This window comes from Pezoporus flaviventris, unplaced genomic scaffold (genome assembly GCF_033815535.1).
Source record: "Pezoporus flaviventris isolate CSIRO_AGI_PZ_B2104156 unplaced genomic scaffold, CSIRO_AGI_Pfla_v1 ptg000057l, whole genome shotgun sequence".
Taxonomy (NCBI): domain Eukaryota; kingdom Metazoa; phylum Chordata; class Aves; order Psittaciformes; family Psittacidae; genus Pezoporus; species Pezoporus flaviventris.
In genome coordinates, this window is record NW_026892605.1 from 2012466 (window position 1) to 2037074 (window position 24609).

Below are 24609 nucleotides of genomic sequence, written 5' to 3' on the forward strand. Positions count from 1 at the left end.
TCTTCAGCGAGATGAGCAACTGTTTAAGAAAGCAGAGTCAGTCGTACAGCTCCTTTCTCTTCCATAATACATCAACCCCTCTTTCACCAGAGTTTGAAAATGCTTTGGAAACAGAATGTTTGAGAACATTTACAAGAAACTGTTGAGAATAAATATGTGTAACAAACCTGCATCTCTCCTTTCTCATCAAGGCTGATTGGCTTTGCGGACTCAATAGTAGAATTTTTCAAACTGTCTTTACTGCAGTACAGTAGCACTTCAACTACATATAACGAGTCCAATTCAGCAGAATTTGGCTGTTGAGGACACAGAAAAAACGGATCTATTATCAGTTATTCTAAAATACCAGAAAGAACTTAAGGAAAAAGCATGACTTATTCAATATTAAAGGTATGAAATGAGCTAGTGCTCGTCACAGAGTATCAGCTCAGTGATGCAGTATGTTCTAAAAACTACTGAATTAGTATTGTTTGAAAGTTCCCTCACAGAGAAAACCTTGAAAAAAAGTACTTTTTTTTTTCTTAAAAAAGAAGCACAATTTGGGGTATCTGTTCCATTTGCAGGTTTTCACATTCAGTTTTTCACCAAAATAAAAACCTCCAGAAAAGCTCTTGAGCATTACAGCTTGTATCTGCAGATGAAGCTGCATCTTGCAGACCAAATCTTTATACGGCCCAAACTCCACATGTAACATCTGAACTTCATTTAAAGAACACAAATGTGGTGCTTAAAGACTACTGTTCACAAAGCCATATCCTTTCTTATACACTGCTTTTAAAAAAATTGATGTTACTTATTTGACTAGATTAGTATGTGCTAAGGTTGCTCAAATACACTCCTACAACACGCAAATATTTTTATGAGATTGAGTAACTTACAGGCCCAACACTGAAGGCAGACCTCATCTTATAAAATAGTATGTGAAAGCTTCCCTGTTTCCAAATACAAATGAGAGTCTTTTCAAAATCCTGTGTTAATTCAGTTTGGTTTTACTGGGCAGTGTTTTTCATTACAAATCTGCCTCATACTGTTTTTTTTTCACTGCATGTAAAGCAGGGTGGAGCCAGCTAGCATTTCTACAAGATTCTCAGAAGTACTGAAACTGCCATAGTAAACTGAACAGAAAAACAGGGCTATCCTGTTTTACAAGACATGTAACTTCTTCCAGAAATGCAGTTACTTGCTGAGGAAGAAGCTGTTTCTCTGAGTTCAATGCCACATTTGCAGAAAGCACTCACAGCAATGCACAGCACCCTTGCTGATCTCCGAATTGGAACTTTAAAATAATATCCACGTGTACCAAATCAGGGTCCAGACAAAGCCACGGAAAGCTTAATGCTGACTTAAATGAAGAAGAGACGAAACTTACAGCTGCGCATACATGCTACAGAAAATACTAGCATTGGGAATGTCTAGAGAATTATGAGGGGAAAAAGCTTTTATCAGTAACTGTATTGTAAACCCATTAATAAAGCAAGAGAATGTCATTAACATTTGCTGTTAATTACTAATATTGTAAGTTTACATATACCAATGGCTTTTAGATAATGCTGACCAGACGTGACTTAATCTAGAACTGCTTTTTGAATACGTATTGTTCCTACGTATTCCTACAGTATTTTAGGTACTGGCATATTTTTATATGCAAGAGTAAAAGGAGGCTAGGACACCCAGTAAAAATTTGTTAGTCACAGACATCTCTATCATATCAACTTTGAATGATTCCTTTGATTTATTTTGCATTGATTCACATGCTTCAAGGGTCACATTCTGTCCTCCTTTGCAGAATACTGCATGACTGGGTGCCTTCCAAGGATTTTAGATTTGCCCTGTATCATCTATAACTTCATGTACCTGAAAATAAAACCAGGTAAGACAGCTGATCATATCAGCAAATCCAGAAATGTGGCAGATAAATTCAGATTCCCAGGTCAGTACAAATGGACCCACTGAAAACTCTATGACCATGGCACAGCACTAAAAATGATGTTTATGCAGTAAACATTATAAATAAACATGAACAGGTAAGTACATAAAATTAATATACAAGGATTATAACAATCCAAATAGGGAAGACCAAATTGCAGCATCTTGAATTTTAGTATCAGTAACTGTGAACAGACAAAAATGTCTAGAACCAAGGACCAGATGACAACGTGAACTATACGCAGCACAAGAATAAAACTAGTATACTGCTGGGACAATCTAGTGGAAACAAAATTTCTTACTCAAAAACAGTTACTCAGCAGTCTACTATAATGTGCAATACATAGTAAGCATCACAGCTTGAAATAAATTTCAGTGTAGTGTCATTCAGAATAAAGTGCTATTTGCATTCACAACTGTGGAACACTGCATTGTGAAATTATGCCGCAAAAACATCTAAATATCATTAACAAGGCACATAACTGACATTGACTCATGCTTTTGCTTTCACATTGCAATGAACAAAGAGAATTACTCAGTGAAATACAGGCATACTGCAATGCTGTCAATCTTAATTACATATATTCCTCACTAGAAAAAGGACTTCATTAGAAACTATGATACAGTGAAGAAAAATTTGCAATTAAAGAAAAACTAGTAATAGATGAAATTCAACATCATTTCTGAAAGCAAGTCCAAAGATCTGTCCCAGTTTAGAAGTGGATTAAGGTTTAAAGACATGACATGATAGTGATGTATTTCCAATATTAACTAAATATACTACTACATTAAACAGTAATGGGGAAATGCACCTGTAGGCCAGGACAAAACCACACTGAATAAACACATTAAAACAGGTAAAAGTTGCAGCTTCTTTAAGTCATTTGTTTTGCCTCTGCTTATAAAAACTACTCTTTCATACTGTTTCTAAAAGTCACATAGCTTTGAGCCTGTTCCATAATTTTCAGCACCTATTGTCATTCTTTCCACAGAAATTGGAAGGAAAAATTCAACCCAGTTGCTAGAATGACATAATGAAAAAAGTTCTGCTGGAGCCAGAGCCATCTCCTGCAGAACAGACCATCATTTCAAAGCTAACATTCAAACCTAAAGGCTTTATACAACAGTAAGACGGGCCAGACAGAGATGGCAAATGTCTATGTGAGTAAAATATGACACAGAAGAAATGCCTCCAGTGACACAGAGGTTGGCAGTTTCATACAGAAGGCTTGGGTGAGAGGTGAATCTGCGTTACTGCTCATATGGCTCTACAAAAAAAAAGCAGTCTAGAAGCAAAAGTTTAAGCAACAGCAGTAAGTCTAGTTTTCTAACTTGAAAAATAAAAGTGACTTTCAAAAGGAAGATGGAAAACCAAAACAGAATCTTTCTTAGTAAGTTCTGGACGCACACATTTTTTTCATTTTCTCTTTACTGAATATATATTAGAAAAGCACAAAAGGTGCCACAATGTATAGACACCACCAGAACCTGACAAAGACAACTTCTCATTTTCACCTAGCAATTAATGCCAATGGTCTTCTGCCAAAATTACAGAACAAATGCTACCACAGAAAAATACACTTTAAACTTAGGTTTTAATTTACGCAGCAGAGTAGCCTGTCAAAACATTTCTGAAAGTGAGCCCAAAACATCATCTCCGGGGTTATGCACAGACAAACTATAAAAATGGGTATTTGGAAGGAACCCCAAATCTGGCTTCTGTTGCATCACTGCCCTCTGCATTTTCTTCCACATTTCCCCAAATTGATTTCTATTGTTTTGCTCTCTTTTTAACTTCTCAACCCTCAACTCTACAACAGCATCTCAAGGGACAAGCAATCCCATAGCTCAGGCACTAACTTAAGACTCAAGATATAACTCCTCAGTTGAAGATAACCTTCTACATAGAGCCAAATGTCAGTATCCCTATGGTTTCAGCCCTCACATACAACTTCTATACATTTTCTGAGAGTAGATAACATGCTATCTTTCCCATGAAGGGCTTAAGTGTACAGCTGTTGGGGAAGTATCAGAAAGAAACTAAACAGTTTAGTGCCATGTGCACTTCTGAGCTACTTACCCCAGGCACAAAACATTTGCTTCATAAATATGCCAAAAGTTAAAAAATAATCACAGGACTTGGGGTTTGTCCCAACTTCCAGAGTATTTTTCTTTATATTCTCACTTCAGGAAGGCCTAAGATTTTAGTAAATTTGGGGTGAAATTTTTTTTTTGCCTTTGGAAACTACACAGGAGTTTTATTGTATTTTCAGAAAAAGCAGTAATGTATATGTTTTTCTAAGAGAGAGAATGTATATTTTACCTTAGCATTCGATTTCTTAGAGAAATTAACAACCACTCCCCATCCAACGTTATCATCTTCGCATTTCACCTGAAAATATTACAAGATGTTATAACATAACCCATGTATAATCACATCCCAGCAAGCCCATCTTTTTGTATTTCTGATATTTGTAACAGCAGTCATGGACTGTTATTATTGTGGGTGACGTAGTCTAGTGTCAGGTGTCCCTGCCCATGGCAGGGGGGTTGGAACTTGATGATCTTAAGGTCCTTTCCAACCCTAAATATTCTACGATTAATCATGAAAACAGGTGTTTGGATGTTTTTTTTTTTAATTTACTGATGAATGTTAACAAAGAATTATAATGAAATAAAAACCATTGCTTAGTGTGATACACACAGTTTTTCAAGATGATAAACTGGCAGACACAAACAAAACCTGAAAATTTCATGGATTGGTAAAGATGTGAAATAAAACCAAAACACACACAAAAAATAAAATAAAATCAAATCACCTTTACCAGTCTTCCTGGCTGTAGAAACGGCAGGCAATACTTTGGTTTGTGAACATATTGTTCAATCTCTTTACTCATTTTTGCAAGCTGCTGTCGGATTTTGTAGTATATGACCACATTTTCTTCATTGGGAATGAGTATTTTGTTGTATTGTCTTTCTAACTTAGTCACTCCTACAATAAAAAGTAAAATCTCATGGAAACAATAACTTCACAGATTTAGAAATCAATGTTTCACTTTCAGGTCTATATAACTAGAATTTTGTCATCATTTTGGTACTCATTTTCTATTTACAATAATCTATTCTCTGGAAAGCTAGGTATCTATAAATATGTCCACAGAATTTTATTTATAGAAAATTAAATCCTAATAGTATTTTTTTTTCTTTTAAATAAACAAGTTTGAGAAAAGAAAGAAGGCTAGACCCCCAACTGTCCAAGAATGACTAATTCAGGGTTCCATACAAGTCCCACAATACACTTCCAATTATTGTAGGAGGGTATTCACTGCCCACTAGCACTCTTCTACCTCCTCCTATGAAAACAAGATTGCTCAAAGGCATCTTCTAACAAGATGCCTTCCAACAAGAGGGAAGTTGTTAGAAGAAGCTCTTCCTAAGCTGATCTAGACTCTGATTTCATCAGTTGGAAATCAGTATTTTCTTCCTCCAACATTTCACACCTTCTTTAGATGAATCAGTTTCTACTGCAAACATGCTTAATCTCTCACAGTGGTAACACCACTAGTAAACATAAAGAAAGGACTCATCATAAAGATCTTTCTCCTCTCTACCAACTCACCCTCTTGAATGCTATTTGAATGCGTATCAGTGACTCAGAAATCCCACTTCAGTGGGACTTAACATGGAATTGTTCCCTATTTTTAGCTACCAACTTTTTGAAGAAAAAAACCTAGCAATCCACACTCATGACATAATTTCCTCCTTGTTTTAAACATCTTCATGTTTTTAATTGCAGCTGATGTGATTATAACATTCTAATGCCCAGTTTGGTGTCTAAACAAAATATGTTCAAGAAATATGAAGAACTTTCTCTAGCTCCATTTCTGTATTTAAGTAGCAGAACTAGAATGCCAGAATGGAGATACAGGCATGCCAATGAATCAGGGAGGTTCTCAGGAAATACATACTGTATTTGACTATTACTGTCTTAACTCTGCACCTGCAAACTAACAAAAAACTGCAAAGGGAAATCAAAACTCCCTCTCTGAATGTCTGTCCAAGCTACATGCGCATGTACACAATCTCTCTTAACATTCAATTAATGAACAGATAAACAGCTCATTCATCAATGGCAAAGGAAGTAGTTACCTCTTGTGTTCTTAAGGTCCTTCTGGGTTAAGTTTTGAAAGAAGCCTCACCCTCAAACACTGGCAGAAATCTTTAGAAACAAACTTTGGCTCATGGAAACAGACTGTCTAAAGATCAAGGCTCAAGTTACTCAGTGGAGTGAAAATATTCTCAGTACTCTCTCAATTTTGCTTTGTATTTTAATCACACGTTTTTTCCTACTGAACAGTGTGCCTGAGTTCTTTTTAGAAATTGTAATGAGATACCAAAATTATGTTTCTTTTAGCTAAGTTCTGCACATCAAAAATGAATAAGACTTTTCTTCTTGGCACCTCCAGCAAGCCACAAGAATTTTTAAATTGTTTTTCCTTCTTTCTGTCCTACAGTTCAGCAATGTGACAAACACTCTTGCCTGACTCAGAGAGGAAAGCTCTCTGCATAGGTTGACAGTGCATATCAGTACAGGTCTTAAGAACAAGAGGAAATTACTCTTCCTGAAACTGTAACATGACAGCAAATGGTGCAGTGGCTACTGTTGGCAGAGTAGACAAGTACTACACAGGTATAAACTCTTACAAGTGTAATGAAATGTAATTACCCAATCTCACAGCGCAGCATCTTTTATACTGACTCTCCTGAGTACAATATACAGTAATACTTACTTTCTACTATTTCTGGAATAGTTCTGTAATGCTGGAACTGATAGAAGGATTTTTCTAACATGTATTCAGGGTTAATTTCCTCTACTCGAAGCAAGTTCAATACCATGTTGTACGTCAGGTGGAATGCACTGTTTAAAGGATCAGCTGAACCCTGAAAAGGATCCAAGAACACTGGTTAAAAAAATATTAATTGCAGAATATAAGAACAAATCAAACAACTCATGATGCAGCATTTTACATGAGGAGCTGCTTTGATGGGCACAACAACTTACTAATTTAGATTACATGTCTCATGAAATCCTCAGCAATTTTATTATGCTGAACATGTAACAGTATTTATGGCTCATTGTACCTATAGTTACACTATAATATTATAAATTAGATCTGAATGAAATGAAAGTTCAAATTAAAAACTTCAGATAGTTTTTATAGTCTACTACTTGGGCTCCGTTATTTTAACCTTAAAATAATAGTTATTTAACTATTTAAAGCAATCCATTATTTTAACACTCCGGAAAATACTTACTTGCACACCTTTTTCTCTCAAGACTTATGATCACACTGATGTCTTGGGAAGCCTGTCCAAAAATGGGTAGCCTACAACTTCTTTAGCTTAACAAATGTATCATTATAAAATTAATTTATTTTGCAGGTTGCCCAAGAGGGGTTGTGGACTCTCCGCTTGTGGAGATACACAAAAGCCATCTGGACATGGTCCTGGGCAGCCTGCTGTAGATGACTCTACCTGAGTAGGGGGCTTGAACAGGATGACTTCAGAGGTCCCTTACAACACTAACCATTCTGGGATTCTGTGACATTCAATTTTCTTACAAGATACATGGGAACACAGGAAAAAAGGATACCAGGAAAATATTCTGGGGAAATATCACATCACTACCTTCTTTCCCCATTCTTATTTTCTAAGAACATCTATTAATGTCCCCTATCAAAAAAAAAGGTACTGGACTACCCAGATCCACCTTTGGCCTGATTCTCTATTGCTGTACTATGTTCTTACTCAAGAGAAAGACCTCATCATTGTAAGAAGAGCAAACATTTAATCAATATCAATTAAACCAACCAGGTATTCAAAGAACATACGGAACAGTTAAACAGTGCTGTCAAAGGAAGATAGAGAAGATCTCAAGACTACAGCCTCTCTGAGCAAAGGGCAACCTTGAGAAACTGTCTCTCACTTAAGTGTCAGAACAGAAGGACATCCTTATATTACCCATCCTTCGATAACCAAATTAAGTCACTGCAGCTAGATGATGGAGACCCAAAACTTCTGAAGTATGAAACTGCCCAATTGCAGGGCATAACCTTTCATCTAAAAAAGCACTGGTATCAAAGGAACAGGTGCCTGGCAGTTCTTCAGAGAGGATCCAAGGGAAATCAAGGAGTTAGAAGAAGAAAATTACAATTTCTACCCAACAAAAGGAATGGAAACCAGAAGAAACAGACAGCTGGATTTTACAGAAACAGAAGACTTCCTATAAAACCAAGTCAGATGCCACAAATCTGTCCAAGCTCTCTGATGGTGTTAAGTATGTGGATTACCATTCTTCCTTGATTCCCAAGAAGTTTATGATAACACACTCCCTATCCCCACCAAACAAATGTAATTAAGTCTGTAAGGGATTAAAAAAAACCCCAAACTCTTGTGAATTACTAAAGTAAAACAGTGTAATTTGGTATTTTTTTCAAAACAAAGTTTCCTAATGGAGACTCAAAGGTCTGGACTTAAAAGAAACCCAGGAAGGGCATACACAGAAAAATAGCCAGGTCTGCTAAAAATTCTACAAGATCAGTGAAGACACCAGCAATCCAGAGAGTTGCATGATGAGGAATAAGCAAGTGTTCCCATTTCAACAAGACCTATGATAAAATTCAGTTATGATTAAACCTTTTACATTAGTAATAACTAAAACAGGTATTAGGAACATCAGGATTTCAAAACGTATTTTTCATACAGCTCTGTGATTGCTGAAAGTTCAACATATTCTGTCAGACATTTTAGAAGCTCAGGGATGGCTGACACTTGGAAAAACACCCCTCTGAGCATTCTTTTAAGCTCAGTATTTTCTTTACCTAAAACCAATTATATCATATTCTTTTGCAACTCATTTACAAAAAAGCATACCAAAAAGCCCCTGATGATCAGTTTGTATCTACAAATGCTGAAATTTAGACCAAGTGCTCTCCTAGATCAACCTAAGCCTGATGGATTTTAAATGACATTACCACAGTATACTTTTTTCCATTTTTTTTTTCTATTTTAAATATATTGTCAGGAATTCTGATTACTACATCCACTGATCCACTGTTCTCAGATTTAATTATATAGTATTTAATTATATATATTATTTATATATATTTAAGATATATATTAAATATATATATTTAATTATATATATCGGTTTGAATCTGAGACTCCTTCACATGTAGATTTAAGAATACAGTAATCCTGTTTGCTTTATGTAAGATACAGAGTTTTATGAGATTATCTTGCAAATGCCAGAATCCTACTCACTGCATGATTGTTTTCTCTCAGAAAAAAACAAACGGCTGTTACAGAGAAGCCTTCAGCATACGTTTATACTAAGAAAGTACCAACATGAATATATGTACAAGTTTAAGATAAATCATACAGTCTAATGTTTTGCTATCCATGGCCAGAGACTCATTCAGTCATTCTAGTTTACATCTATGAGTAGACTATAAATACTTACCTAGGTTTTCACCTCAAGTGATGCACCACAGAAGAGAAATATCTCTTAAATTATATCATGAAATCTGTATTTAAAATAACACCATCAGTTCTGAAATTACCATGAATGGATTTCTACTAACAGAAATACATCAATAAGTAAGCCACCAAAAGCCAAGCTGCAGTGTGAGGAAGAAAGCTCAAGTTCCTACAGATGTCTTTGGTATGATACACCGAAGATTGAGAACTTCTCTTGCTGATGCTAACCAATGTGTAACACAGCTTTTTCTTTAGACCTGATAGAAGGATTATGTACCCCAGGTCCAGTCTATTTGTCTAAATACATCAGTCACTATAGAAAAGAGAAATCACCACTAAAAACAGCTAGCTTCTCTACAACAGACAATGCCATTTAAAGAATGGTATTTACAGAAGAATGGCACAGCAATTATGCCAGTGTCAGCTAATGGTGAGTCAGATTCTTTCCTACAGCAACACCCACTGCTGTAGCCAGGCATCAACTAAAGCAGCTGGAATACAATCACCAGCTGGCTATAGCCCTCAACATACCTACAAACTGCTTCAATCACAGCATGAATCCCTTTCCATTCTTGACAATGTTACTTAGCTTTAAGGCATAACCTGTGTGCTTGAAAGATTACACCATCAATCCCTTTCCATTCCATCGCTGGCAAAATGAAGGTGCTAAGCCACTGTTCATCATATTTGAAACATCATGGCAGTCAAGTGAAGCTCCTGATGACTGGAAAAAAGGGAAATATAACCCCCATTTTCAAGAAGGCAAAAATGGATGACCTGGGGATTTACAGACCAGTCAGTCTCACCTCTGTGCCGGGCAAAATCTTGGCACAGATTCTCCTAGAAGGCATGCTAAGGCACATGAAAAACAAGGTGCTTGGTGACAGCCAGCATGGCTTCACTAAGGGGAAATCCTGCCTGACCAATTTGGTGGCCTTCTATGATGGGGCTACAGAACTGATGGACAGGGGTAGAGCATCTACCTGGACTTGTGCAAAGTGTTCGACACTGTGCTGCACGACATCCTTGTCTCCAAATTGGAGAGACATCAATTTGATAGGTGGACCACTTGGTGGACAGAGAACTGGCTGGACGGCCACACATAAAGAGTGGTCTCCAGCTGGAGACCAGTAATGAGTGGTGTCCCTCAGAGATCGGTGTTGGGACCGGTCTTGTTCAACATCTTTGTTGCTGACATGGACAGTGGGATTGAGTGAGCCCTCAGCAAGATGACACCAAGCTGTGTGGTTTGGTTGATACCCTGGAGGGAAGGAATGACATCCAGAGGGACCTCAACATGCTTGTGAGGTGGGCTGATGCCAACCTCATGAAGTTTAACCATGCCAAGTGCAAGGTCCTACACCTGGGTCGGAGCAATGCCAGGCACAGCTACAGGTTGGGCAGAGAAGAGATTCAGAGCAGCGCTGCAGAGAAGGAATTGGGGGTGGTGGTTGATGAGAAAATGAACATGAGCTGGCTTCAGTGTGCGCTTGCAGCCCAGAAAACCAACTATATCCTGGGCTGCATCAAAAGGAGCGTGACCAGCAGGTCGAAGGAGGTGATCCTGCCCCTCTACTCTGCTCTTGTGAGACCTCACTTGGAGTGTTGTGTGCAGTTCTGGTGTCCTCAACATAAAAAGGACATGGAACTGTTGGAACAAGTCCAAAGGAGGGCCACGAGGATGGGACTGGAGCACCTCCCATATGAAGACAGGCTGAGAAAGTTGGGGCTGTTCAGCCTGGAGAAGAGAAGGCTTTGTGGAGACCTCACAGCAGCCTTCCAGTATCTGAAGGGGGTCTATAGGGATGCTGGGAATGGACTCTTCATTAGGGACTGTAGTGATAGGACAATGGGTAACAGGTTCAAACTTAAACAGGGGAAGTTTAGATTGGATATAAGGAAGAAGTTATTTACTGCGAGGGTGGTGAGGCACTGGAATGGGTTGCCCAGGGAGGTTGTGAATGCTCCATCCCTGGCAGTGTTCAAGGCCAGGTTCCACAAAGCCTTGGGTGATATGGTTTAGTGTGAGGTGTCCCTGCCCATGGCAGGGGGGTTTAAGCTACGTGACCTTAAGGTCCTTTCCAACCCTAACTATTCTACGATTCTATTCCTGACAACATTACATAGCTTTAAGGCATAACGCAGCTGTGTGCTTGAAAGATTACCAATTACCAAATAAAGAATAAAATCCTAAGTGTCACATTGTCATTTAAATGCGATAATAAAGTGAGAAAACAGAGTTGTTACACAACTAAAATATATGCACAGAACATGCCCAGAAACACCAAGCAATTCCTGAAGATTCACTTTAAAGCCTTTTATAAAATCAGCACAGTTCAACTGTGGAGTGATTTAAAAACAAACTAAAAAACTAGCTATTTCAAAGATTATATAAAGCAGACTTATTTGAAAGGCAGCACTTGAGCCAGCTGCTGATGTGGCAATTTTTATTTTAAACACACGATCAGTATTTTACAAGTTGAAAATAAAGATCATTCTATTAAGACAAAGCAGTTAAAATACAAATCCTTTTTTGGCAAAAACTGTGAATTATTCCTGTTCCTTCATCTCATAAACAGATCTTTGTCCAAGTTTCAGAAATTTTTCTCAGTGTAGGCAAAACTACATTTGAAATCAAAAGCTCTGAGAAGCTTATTTTTTCTGAAAATTGGAACCATTACTTCTCCAAACTAAATACAGTCATAGTAGCTTTACTGTATTACGCCTTCAGCACAGCCAGTGAATTCTGCAGTGTGCATTAGTTTCTACTGTCTACCCCAGTAGACTTGCATCTAACAGGCAGATGTTACCATTTACCCAGCACTCAAACCAGTAGCAATATACAGATTTTTCAGCTGCATTAGGAAACCTTGTATACAAATACAGTTGTTCTTCCATACCAAGTACACAAAACTAAGTAGACAACCAGCCTCTTCTGGCAAATTATAAAGATCACATGATTACTGAAGAGGCAATCAATGGTTACCTTAAGACACCTATCAGATACGTATGGTAGAGAGAACGGAAGTAGGGATATACTGAGGAGAGGAACATGCAAAAGGTGAGAACCTTTCCTAACTTGCTCTTGAAGAGACTACACATATAGTGTTCAACTATCCTGCATTGTGCTTGCTGCTAAGATACAGTAAGAGGCAAATCAGTTTAACTTACATTTTCTCCATGATGGTTTGGCTCTTCTTGCAATCCCTTTCTCTGCTCAATCCCTGTGCCACCAGGTCCCAGATTGATTCCTTTTCTTTCTCACTTTCTTAAAAATACTGTGAAATATGTGCATGCCATTTAGCTCACCCTCTACCATAGATTCTTCCACCACAATCCATCAACCTTCTCTTTGACAAGCTACAGCATGAAATCACCTGCGTCAACCTCTGTCAGTCTCTGAGGAAGCCTCTCTCGTCTCCAGAGAAAAGGCATCACATTAGAGAAAGGAAGAATGACCAACCACTCATGAAGATATCAGGCAAAAGCCCAGCTGATGAGACCTGCAGCAAAAACTGATGAGAAATACTACCCTGAACAGGCATCAAGAAGTCAGTTTCAAACACACAGCGTCCATGACTTTACTGTTGGTGGAGCTCTACAGTCTCCTCTCTGCAATACCCCTCCTGACCACTTCAAAGAGGGCAGTCCCCCCATCCCAGATCTTCCAACACACAGTAGCAACAGCTTTATTTCTGAATATTGTCTAAAAAACAGCACAATTTTGCAAGATTTTTTATGCCTCTTAATGAGAACTGCCTGGATACAAGAGAACAGCTTGGATACATCAACTAAACTTCTCAGAAATTAATGCACTTGCAACCATTTCGCTTCTTGAGAAATACTAAGCCAATTTACCAGTAGGACCCTTTCAAGTTTTCCAAGATTTGGGTTGCAAAAGAAAGACTGGTTTAAGCTGATAATGTTAAAAATCAAGAACACGATCATAAACATTTAATTACAGAATTAGTTTCAGAATCATTTCAGAGCTATCTGAAAATTATAACTGCTGTATGCTGTGCCCTGTTCAACTGCCAACAATTTCAGGACAGAGTATCTTCTTAATACAATCACATAATGCAACAGAGCATTCAGCATTTATTAATCCTTCCATTTCTTCCCTATGTAAACTAGAAAGATCTTTAAATATTGGGAAAGCGGAAGACTAGTGTCTGGAATGGATATTCACAGGGGGGTTTCAAATTTTTTTCATTACTGCAATACTTGGAAGCCTCCTCTAAGCAGAGATGTAAGAGCTGTCATTGCTGCATTATGGCACACAGTATTGAGCAAGATGTACATTTGGTAAGGGTTACTCTGTCTGCTCTCTTTTACAGTGGGAGAAAAATATTTACATTTTCAAAACTGTTCCCATGCAGAGAGAGGAACAAGTTTTGCACATCGCTTTCTTGCTCTCCAGCCTGTCATGGAAAACATGTATGAAGCTTTCACAGGGAACACCAGATGGCAAATACTGTCTGAAGCTAACTCACATGGACATTACGAACTAACAAAGGCAAAAAAGGGCAACTTGCAAAGCATCAATAAACTATCTTCCTTAATGACACAAACCACGTACACTACATATTTATGCTATTTGGTTCACTGATAGTTTCATTTGTTTAACCGTGCTTCCAGAAATAAGCTGAATGAATAGGTTTCTAAAAAGGAAAGAAAGCACTGCTTTACAAAAAGAGCAAAGAACAGAACACACTGATTAAAAGACCCCTCTCTTTTTTCCTCACACGGGGAAGCAAGTACACTTAGCTGTCTGTGACAGTCATCACTAAAAATTTCTATGAAAAAAAAAAAATTATTAAATGAAAAGTATGAGCCTCATACTTGACTGTGAGACACAGAAATACTTTTAGTGAAATATTAACAGAACACATTTTTCCACTATCAGTCACAGCTACCACACAAATAATCAGATCTCTCTCAGAAATATCAAAAAAGACTGCACAGTTATACTGAGAACATAATTATCCTGAGCTATATCAGCATAACTGCAAAACCGATAAACCCCCTTCTGTGAGGTTTACTTTTAACAGGCAATGGCAAGCAGCTATTTGAAACACAAATTTACTACCAGTCTGGCTCACTGCTTTTCCTCGAAAACAGTTACACCACCACAAACAGAAGCCACGGTGGGTGGCAAAATACCGCTTCAGCAGGCTTTGCCGATGAAAATACCTCAGGCTTGGGTTCCACAAATGCTCTGGTTGTAATAAGAGACTTAAAAGGAAAAAAATGTATCTCAATTCCTCTCGCATGCAATTACTGCCGCCTGAAGTCATTCTGAATGACCGAACTTTTCAGTCATATACCCTCTCCAATACAGTATCTCCTACCACCGTAACTATCCTTAGTTTTACTTCAGTCTGGTAACTCCAAGTTCTGTTCTTTCCGTAAGCTTTCTGTCTTCTTTCTGAAGAAGAAGAATACGGAAGAAACCCCACACACTTGTGTTGAGGCATCCCAATTTAACAAAGCAATATTTAAACTTTCATGCAAATATTTAAAACTACAAATAACTTATAGAGACATCACACTTAAAAAAATTTAAAACTTGGTCTCCCCAAACCAAGATCTCAGCTCTGCTACATTAACTGCTCTGTACAGGACACATATGGGGGGGGGGGGGGGGGGGGTGGTAAAGGTAATTTAACATGTATTCAACACCACACTGTGCCATGATTCTTTCAGATCTGAGCCGGACTGGTAACTGTATTTGTATACTACTTTTAAGAGATTAATTTTGCTCCTTCTAAGTTGGATGAACTCAAAGAAAGTTGAAATGGAAAAAAATAAATGGCACTCAGAAGCTAGGCAAGATCCTCAGCACTCACTGGTTTCAGATTTACTACTATAGGTATCAAGTCAGTAGTGTAGCAATTTACAATTTCAGTCAACATTCAGTATGTTTTAACTTAAAGGAAACGTGTGGCCGAGCAAAAATATATACTTCTACAAAAAGTGAAAAGAGAAAAAAATGTAAAAACGAAAATTTGCCTTTTGTTCACCTCGCAGTTCTCTCTTTGTTTTAAGCAAGAAGAAAACCAAGTATAGCTTCATCAATCAAAACACATCTACATTTGTAGTGATGGGTTTACCAAAGTAAAATAAAATTTCCCCAAAGTCTGTCACTTGGGGTAAACTGCCTTCCACAGACTGACCTAATAAAACTTCAAGTAACTTGTGGTATTAGCAAGCAGCAACTAGCAAGCCACAATTAATACCAGTTAGCTTAGTCCTTCTGGCTCTGGAAAAGCCTGAGGTGAAGTTCAAGAGTGACTAACCATTTTACACACCATCTGACGAAACCTATCTTGTTAAGTACTTTCCCAAACTGAATTTTGCAATGGCTTTTCTAAGAATGGCAGTGCCAACCTCCAGTTGAAGTCTGTTTCTCTCCCAAACTAGGTTTTGACAACTTTCTCAGATCCTCCCTTCCTTGCCTTCTTGCTTCCCCTACCTCGTAAGTAAGCTTTAAATCAAACTAAGGTACAATAGTATAACCTCATAGAAGCCTTCCAGTATCTGAAGGGGGGCTATAGGGATGCTGGGAATGGACTATTCATTAGGGACTGTAGTGATAGGACAATGGGTAATGGGTTAAAACTTCAACAGGGGAAGTTTAGATTGGATATAAGGAAGAAGTTATTTACTGCGAGGGTGGTGAGGCACTGGAATAGGTTGCCCAGGGAGGTTGTGAATGCTCCATTCCTGGTGGTGTTCAAGACTAGGTTGGACGAGGCCTTGGGTGATATGGTTTAGTGTGAGGTGTCCCTGCCCATGGCAGGGGGGTTGGAACTAGATGATCTTAAGGTCCTTTCCAACCCTAATTATTCTATGATTCTATGATTCTAAGGAACAAGCAACCTCATAGTCAAAGACAAGTGAACTACTTCTGCATAAACCAGTGTTTCTTTCCTACATATTAACCACTGTTTTTCCCGAATTCTGATTTATCGCATTTTTTAAACAGTATTACAGAACTAGGGAATTTCTCACAACCCAGGCAAGAGTTTTACTTGTTTGATAACACTTTCTATGTTAAGAAATGCACACAAAATAACACTGGTGGCCAGGGCTTACTATTAATTCCTATTGCAGACACTTAGTAGTTTTGCAAAAGCATAGCTAACTTCCAGCAATTTTATGAGGAAGATTCTCTTTCAGAAACTTCTTCCTTCTAGCATATGAAGCTTAACATCACCTTCTCCTCATTTCAATCTTACACTTATTCCTCATCAGCTTATACTTATTTATTTTTATGTAAATACTGGTATTCACGCTAACCAATTTTCTTTGTACTTGGGAGTCTGAAAGAACAGCCATATGTGATATACAGGTGATTAAAATACAGAATATATAATGATGCTGCCTTAATTATGATGGAATTCTGATCTGCCCTTTCACATTTAAGAAAGGGCATTCCAACAGCTTCACGATGATCTAAAAGGGAACTGTGCAGACAGGCAGGAAGTTAAAGAGAAACATGCTCAACTTTATGAATTGCTATCCTGTTTACTTGCCTAGTAGTTTAAAACAACCTAAGAGTCAAAGTAAAATACAAAAAGACCAGACAGATTTCTAATAGCAGCATACAGGCCAAATAAGCACAGTACTGCCAACTCTATAAATGGAGGCTCTGCCAGGAACCAGATGTAGCTAGTGGAATACGTCCTACAGTTTGGCATCCGGGCACTTTATGTTCCATACACAAATGAAAAGGAAAGCATAGTACTGTATATTTTATCTGGCTAGATGAATGTTTTCTTTCAATTTTTCAGTCCATCTAACTTCTCCTGTGAAGGAATAAGTAAGACGCAAAGAACTGATACACTCCAATTTGAGGCTCAAAAACCTACTTACATTAGCACATTTTCTTTCATTATGCAATCATTTATTTCCATAACATAATTAGCTTAAGATGTTTGTCTTTTAGAGACATAACAGATTACCACTGTTCCGTAACTCAGTTGTCTCTGTAGGAATACATGCTTGTAACATAACCAAATTCCAGCTACAGAGATGCTCTGGTTTCAAAGGCCACCTAGCATCAAGGAGAAGCTTTTCATTTCCTATCTAATCTAACAAAATGTAGCTAAAGAAACAAACCCCCCCCAAAAAACCAACCCAAAACCCAAACCCCGCAAAAACCCCATCAAGTATTTCTTAGTATTACTGTCTTCAGAAAGTTAACCAACAGTATTGTAAGCATTTAGTTTTATAGATGTGTGTAAGCCACCAGTTTACAAAATATTTGGTGGTCAAATAAATGCTAAGGATAAATGAATCCTAGTTACACTGCAGAAGACAAATGTACATTACTGAATTTAGGAAATATTTATAAATATCCTTCCTAAGAACTCCATCTAAGACCTGAACTCTGAATTTATGTTTGAAGTACTGTACACAAATGTCGTAATGAAGTGCCACAGCCAAAGAGCACAGCTGCAGCAATACTGCTGCTACGGAAGAATACTCAAAGCTCTCACTTCACTGATCAGAGCATTAGGCAGCTGGTAACATTATTTCTAGAAGTTCTGCTCTGGTTTTCAGTAAATGGCTTGGATCAGACATGCATTAGAGTTGAAGAGCTATGATAAAAATGTCTTACGTAAATGTTCCATCATTGTCAATATGGTCAATTTATTTCTCCTGAAGTTTACCCTACAAATCTTTAGCTTATCTTGCAGCAAAGCCACAATATATGATGTGACAGCAAAATACCACTCCAAGACATGATATTCATCTTACTAGAGACAATACTGTCAGTTAGCAAGTAAAACCTAATACAGACACACTTAACGAATAAAAAATGTAAATACTGAAGAAATCTTAGCCTATATACATTCTTGGCCTATTTTGACACAAAATTTCCTCTAAGTGCTTTGTATTTTAAAAGGAAAATAAAAAATATTTTTTACGTTGTACTGCACATCTCACAAGAGTACTTTTACAGTCTTCTAGCAACTGGCTGAATAGTTACAGAAGCCACAGAACCATTAATACCTTCATTAAAGCCCCTTCTGATATTTTTTTAAAGAAAACTTACATTTAGTCCTTCCTTGCAAGTGAAGTAGTGTGAAAAATTAATGAAATACATGAATTTATTCAGATCAGCGGATAAGAATCAAGAGATAACACAGAAAGAAAAAAAGTTGGCATTGTTTTTCTCTTGTTTCCTTATTAAAAAAAACAAAAGGGCTTAAAGTTACAATACAGGAAACATTCTTTTTTATTTCCTTAACACCTAGGCAAAAAAATTGTATCAAATAAATGTAAGTGATCTACTCTTTTTTTTTTAATCTTAATTCATGCAGATTTGAGTTCTATAATTTTCAAACTACTGAACTTTAATTCAGCAGTTCTCAAGCTCCTGAATAATGTGCAGAGTAACTCACCAAGTTTTAAATTTTAACATGTGTGTACAATTAACATGAGCAGCCTAAGATAGGTAACACTCACACCAGAATATTATGCTTCATTACGGTTATTTTTGCCATGGAATTTAAACAGAACTGTAATGTGTGCACTGTTTCACATTCAAATTATAAAAGCAGCAGGTATTACTGTAGTAATCTGTAACACCTTCCATTACAGTTTGGGGAAGCCCTATAATCTAGTACCCATCTTAACCACAAGGGTGTTTTTTTCCAAACCTCAAAGTTTCCTACAAGCACTATCTATTTCTCCTTATCTCATTCTAGCTTGGACAGCCATGTCACTTTTCTTACTGATCATGTATACCTCATTTTTGTATTACTTCGTCTGATTTGTCTGTTACACTGAAAAGACCATTAACAAAGTTTTATTCCACCATGGAACAAAGCCTTCAGCAACTCTTGTGAAAGCTTAGCAAACCTTTTCTAGTTCAGCAATGTCCTTGAATTATGGTCAGCAAGAAAAAAAAACCCAGAATACTAATAGTACGAGTAGTGATATCACTAGAAAGTAGGATGTAACTCTACCTCTCCTGATCCCTTTTATACAGATAAGGATGATACTAGTTTTCCAATTTTGTTTCACAACAGAAGCTCTTGCTTTAATGAGAACTCAGTGAAAGCCCATACTCCTTTTATGAGTTGTCACCTCCTACCTGCACGTTCTACATGCTTTTTGTTTAAGTCTGTAATTTCACATATTATGTTATTCAAATGAGAATAACGTTAGTGGTGAGAATAAAAAAAAAAGTTAACTTCTCTCCTACCTTCAAGAGCTGCTTGCCAACTGTTGGACTCATTTTTTCATCCACCATTAGAATTACTATTCCTCTGTCATCCATGCCTCTGCGTCCTGCACGACCTGACATTTGGATGTATTCTCCTGAGGATATCTAGGATAAAACAGTAAAAAGAAAAAATTAACAAACATTAGAAAAATAGGAAAAACATATGAAGTGCTTTTTACACTTATACATTAAGTGATCATGAAGCGTAAATATTAGCAAAGAAAAGCTATCTAATACGTGAACTTTTCACAGATTGAACTCACCACTCCTAATTATTACAAAACTACTAAGATTCATTATTCATAGTGATGGATTTGCATGTGAGCAGCCTACGTTAACTAATGCTTCCATAGATATAGTGACTTGTGTAGATATAGTGACTTCCATAGATATAGTGACTTCTGTAACATGGTGCAACATTTTAATAAGCACAAAAAACATTTTACTAATGTCTCATGTAATGAAAGGCTGCTGGGCATATCATGCATATCTGAGGAATCTTGTCTTTAGGAATTTGTACACTAATTATAAATGGATTAGTGAACAAAAAGATTTTTGGAAGAAAAAAAATATTTGCTACTACAGTGAAGTGGGTATGTCAAGAGTAAATTTAATCCTTATTAGATTCTAGTAATGCAACTCGGTTATTCTATTGAAACTGGTTTTCACTTACCCATCGGAAATCTTTTCCATCAAATTTACTGGCGCTTGTAAATAGCACAGTCCTGGCTGGCATATTAATTCCCATAGCAAAAGTCTCTGTGGCAAATAAGGCCTAAATAAACAAACTAAAGTTAAGGAAGCAAAAACAAAGATTTCTAAGCAAGCATTCAAACAGTCAGAGATAGCAACACAAAACTTCAGATTCTACCGCTTCTGTAGAGTCAACATAAGAACAGAGGCACATTTAGTATTTCAAAAAAACATTCTTTACCCCTTCCCTTCTATCCTCTGGGAAAACATGAAAACTACCAAGATGGAATCATGTGAAAGATTCCAAAAGAACATGTAAGGGGGTGCAAACTGTATTATTGAAAAGTAGATTTCCACATTCAATTTTTGCAAGAAAAAAAATAGCAGATAATTACCCCACAATTTTCATCTAAGATTAGATTTTTCTGAATGCATGTCCTTTAAGGCAACCCACAAACATCTTGGTAAATGTCTACAATCATTTATAGGAGCAAAATATACCCTAAAACAGTTGACAAAAATGTTAAATTTAGTCAATGTAAGTTTAAATAGTTTAGAATAAAATCTGGAACACTTAAAACTAGAACTGTAATTTTGTACTAACGTAAGATATTTAAGGCAAAGTATTAAAGACTACAAGCTTTTCCTCAGAGAGAGAAAAACAAACAAACAAATAGCTTCAAGATTTTTTTTTTTTCAAAGATGGAGGCAGATCTCCACTATAATACCAGCATACATGCTGAGCTAAGACATACTTCTTGGGAGTTTTTTTATTAGCATTACCAACTGTGTATTTACAACAGAGAAAAAACTAAACATGGACACGAAATATATACCTTTATTAGGCCCTCAGAGAAAAGAATTTCTATGGTTTCTTTTAAGATAGGAAGCAGACCACCATGATGGATACCAATTCCTCGCTTCAGAAGTGGAAGTACATGTTCAACCTGTCAAGAAACAAAGAAAGACAAGTAAACAAATGTTAGTATTTGTTACTAAAAACTAAAACCTGCATGAAAAATCTCAAGATTGCCCTCAGTGTTCACATGATGCACTATTTCCTGATTTTAAGTGCAACAGATATCCCTTCAATATTATTTTCCAGATAGAACTAGGAATGATACAAAGGGTAAAGCCAGAGCCCAAGCTTTTCAGCAGACTAGTCTTAAATTGGGTTAGGCAAACTGTGAAGCTGTGCCCTAATTTACACATGCAGGTAGCACCTAAATTTGCATCAACTAAAAAAACCAAACAAACCAAAACAACAAAAGAACCCCAAACAACAAAAAACCCAACAAAAAACACACACACAAAAAAAAAAAAAAAAGAAAAAAACAACCAAACAAAAAAAAGACACCACTAAACCCAAAGCCTCATTTAAAGTCATTTCCGGAAACAGTGATCTTGTAAGCATGAGGTATTTCTGTTCAGTTTTAGTTCCAGTGATTTCACTTATTGAAATGTGCTGTAAAACAGTGAAGTCAGCACCTGTGACAGCCATACAAGGAAACTCAAGTTGTAAATGACTGAATTAATCTCATTAAAAACATTATACTTCAAACAAATACTTACATGAAATTAGGTTTGTCTTTGGTTTTCTCTTTGAAAATGAAGATTCTCATTAACAATCTATTAACACTTGGTTACCATCCAAAATCTAATTCTGAGAAGATGCTTTTGAGATATCATTGTCCAGAGATTACTAGACATTATTGGATAATAATGACTGGATATTATTCAATACAATATCCAATATTGGATACAACATTGGATAAATACTGGATATTATTGGAAATAATGCCACTGTTGTAAGCTTACAAAAAAAACCGTAACAACTCAGCGCACATTATATATTGGATTCCTACTATCCCAAATTGACAAACAAAATAGGTATGTGGAATCTGGAGCAAGCACGTATGGCCAAAACTTAAATGTTTTTTTTTCTCAAGGAGAAATTGCCGTGCTCACAATAAAGCTCACTGCATTAAAAACTGATGGACACAAATAAATAAAGAGGGGAGGAGAATGAAATTACAGCTTTAGTATATGCTACAAAAATATCAAAACCTGTAATATTCTGTCCATTCAGAAATTTGTATTTTTTCCACTGTAAACACAGTCATCTATGCAACAAATTAGAATACAATTTCATCAGTTCAACTTTTTAAAAGGTTCAGCAGTTAATACCTGATCAAGTGCATACTGCACTCTTATTTGATCTATTCCCAGACAGCTTTAACTCAGATACACCTGTTGACTTAAAAACATAATTAGAAAAAAAAAACAACAACCCAAAACAAAACAAGCACAGTGTAGGAACTCCGCACTTAATTCTGGCATATGCCATTTGCTGCCATTACAATGGGAATCCTAATCACTGAATCCTATTTCACAATGTCAAGGAGCAGTGTAAGAGTTATTAAAACCTGGAGAGATGAATGACAATATTCAGTTTATGATTTCTGTACCCGCTACGAAAACCCCACAGCCTCAAAAGCTGCAGAAACAGGAGAGCAGCAGCTACCCCTATCCTATCTCCACTGACCTGAGGAAGCTTTTTGTCTTCATCTGATAGACAATCAATCGCATTATTGAACACTTCTTCAACCATCTTTTTTTCTTCATCTAAGAATGCAATGTGTAAATTATTACAAGATCTAGAAGGTTTATACCATATGTAAAAAAAAAAAAAGCTTTACCACATTCTAATATTAACAAAACTTCACAATAAAAATACTATGGAAGACTGTGAACCACCCAGACTGGGTGAGACGATCAAGACTTAAATGTAAGGCTGAAGAAGCCTAGCAGTAACCAGAAGTGGATGCTCAGGGGAAAGGAAAATAGAACAAACCTGGCAGAATAATACTAACTTCAGTTATTTCCAAGCTTGGGATTTCTCAGTTTTAAGTACTGTGTCTATTTAATTAACCTCCCCCTGTTCCTCTTCTACCTACTAGCCCCTGTCTGCATGAACACAGAAGCTTTCCCTTTTCTCTGTTAATCCTAAAAGTTTACATCCCCTTTCTACTGAAAAGGTAATATCAAGAATTCAGAGATACAAGAGAAGAAAATACAGAAAAATGCATCTCTGCACTTGTGCCTATCTGTACATGTTCTGACAGAAACAGTTGCAACACTGAACCTGAAGGTGTAAAGACTGGAGCAAGTAGGCAAGCATGAACAGTTCACAAACATGAAACGATACATCAATTCACAACAAATTCCTTATTTTTGTTACAACTCCTAACATTTCCAAGAAGAGATGAACTTTTTTATTTTCCAAGCTTGGTCTTAATCCAAAATGTTGTTTACCTTTCAGGTTTTGTTTTGAGGAGAAAGGGGAGGAAAGAAGGAAAGAAAGAAAACTGGATTGAATAGTTGAGAAGGAACAGTGTTGCGGTTCATTATATAGTTGTTCTGACTTTGAGAGGATAGTTATTTTTTTAATGGACATAAATGAATTTTTTTGGAGATACATTTGTTATGATCAGTTTTCTCCCATTGTAGACAGAATTTTTTAGGAACTCTTGTATTATTACAGTGAACAGGATTTTGAAGAAAGAAAGAAAGTTTAAAATAGAGGAATGATTAAGTACTCTGTGCACTAACAGTTTCCTACTAAAAACAGACTTATGTACCAGCATGGTAAGTGAAAAAGTAATACGTATTTTTCACTTGTTTTTACAAAAAAAGTTCCAAAGGAAATAGAAATATCTAACCAGAGTAACATTTCACATTAAACTACAACTGTAAATAAAGCTGTATTTTATTTATTCGTACCTGTATTAAAATCTAACTTTGTCATCTGAAGTGCATAGGCTTCACAGTCTTTCTTACTGAAGCTGAAAATAATCACTGGTTGGAAATTTCTTTCCGTGATCATCTTCACAATCTTAAAAACATTTGAAGGACCTGCAGAAAGATTGGATTAATTAAAATGTAATTTTATCAAAAAAGTATCTTATGCAATAACTGAAACACAAGCACAGCTTGCCTAAAATTTTGTGGCATTATACAAAAAGTTGCTTTAGAATTGAATTCAAACTCACCTTTTGTTCCTCCTTTCCTGCCTTTCTGGTCTCCTTTTGCTAAGTCTCCTGCATCTCTAAGCACTTGCATAGCTGTATTAAAATTATCTTCTCTGAAATCTCCCTAGATACAAAACACAACCTTTGTAAGCAACTAGCTCCTACACAGCCCACTTAAAA

General features: G+C 36.7%; 1 protein-coding gene across 6 annotated transcripts in view; it reads right to left on the reverse strand.

Annotated features, from left to right (window-relative positions):
- MTREX (Mtr4 exosome RNA helicase) overlaps window positions 1-24609 on the reverse strand; it is a 45306-nt gene that overhangs the window by 10995 nt on the left and 9702 nt on the right. For 4 of the 6 annotated variants that reach the window (XR_009746240.1, XM_061469407.1, XM_061469403.1 and 1 more), the window contains exons 10-19: window positions 24451-24553; window positions 24182-24313; window positions 22944-23023; window positions 21235-21345; window positions 20379-20480; window positions 19685-19810; window positions 6717-6867; window positions 4746-4918; window positions 4250-4318; window positions 168-296 (exon numbers count right to left, since the gene is read on the reverse strand). Coding sequence is in view for 5 of the 6 variants with exons in the window: in XM_061469407.1 (XP_061325391.1) it covers window positions 168-296; window positions 4250-4318; window positions 4746-4918; window positions 6717-6867; window positions 19685-19810; window positions 20379-20480; window positions 21235-21345; window positions 22944-23023; window positions 24182-24313; window positions 24451-24553 (1176 nt within the window). In the remaining variant the exon portion in view is untranslated. The remainder of the gene's footprint in view (window positions 1-167; window positions 297-4249; window positions 4319-4745; window positions 4919-6716; window positions 6868-19684; window positions 19811-20378; window positions 20481-21234; window positions 21346-22943; window positions 23024-24181; window positions 24314-24450; window positions 24554-24609) is intronic. The other 2 variants (XM_061469405.1, XM_061469406.1) reach the window with 2 other exon arrangements.